Source organism: Charadrius vociferus, unplaced genomic scaffold, assembly GCF_000708025.1.
Source record: "Charadrius vociferus isolate BGI_N301 unplaced genomic scaffold, ASM70802v2 scaffold619, whole genome shotgun sequence".
In the NCBI taxonomy this organism is placed as follows: Eukaryota; Metazoa; Chordata; class Aves; order Charadriiformes; family Charadriidae; genus Charadrius; species Charadrius vociferus.
Genome location: NW_009649962.1, coordinates 1 through 637, shown reverse-complemented (window position 1 = coordinate 637; position 637 = coordinate 1). Strand labels below are relative to the sequence as shown.

The window sequence follows — 637 nt, the reverse complement described above, 5'->3', positions numbered from 1 at the left end:
GGACCGGCGGCGGGGCGAGGCGCTGGAGGAGCGCTGGCACTTCGACGCCAAGCAGGGATCCTGCCTCACCTTCCGCTACGGGGGCTGCGGGGCCAACAGGAACCATTTCGAGACCTACGAGGAGTGCCGGGCTGCCTGCTTGGGCAGCGCCCGCCCCACCTGCCTGCTGCCCATGGTGCAGGGTCCCTGCCAGAACTGGGAGCCCCGCTGGGCCTACAACCACCTGCTGAAGCAGTGCCACTCCTTCGTCTACGGCGGCTGCGAGGGCAACACCAACAACTTCGAGAGCAAGGAGACCTGCGAGGACGTCTGCCCCTTCCCCAAGAGCCTGCAGTGCAAGGCTTGCCGCCTGAAGAGCAAGATGGTGCTGAGCCTCTGCCGCAGCGACTTCGCCATCGTGGGCCGGCTGATGGAGATTGTGGAGGACCAGGACTCCGGCATCGCCCGCTTCGCCCTCGAGGATGTCCTCAAGGATGAGAAGATGGGCCTCAAGTTCTTCAACATCAAGTACCTGGAGGTGACCTTGACCGACATGGACTGGAGCTGCCCCTGTCCCAACATGACGGCGGAGGACGGGCCGCTCATCATCATGGGCGAGGTGCACGACGGCATGGCCACGCTGGACCCCAGCAGCTCT

General features: G+C 65.1%; 1 protein-coding gene across 1 annotated transcript; it reads left to right on the top strand.

Annotated features, from left to right (window-relative positions):
- Nucleotide 1: 1 nt before the first annotated feature.
- WFIKKN1 (WAP, follistatin/kazal, immunoglobulin, kunitz and netrin domain containing 1) lies at nt 2–629 on the top strand (the record flags this gene model as incomplete). Its single annotated transcript, XM_009891543.1, has 1 exon — nt 2–629. A coding segment is annotated over one exon (628 nt), but the record flags the coding sequence as incomplete, so codon positions are not given.
- Between the last annotated feature and the right edge of the window lie 8 nt (nt 630–637).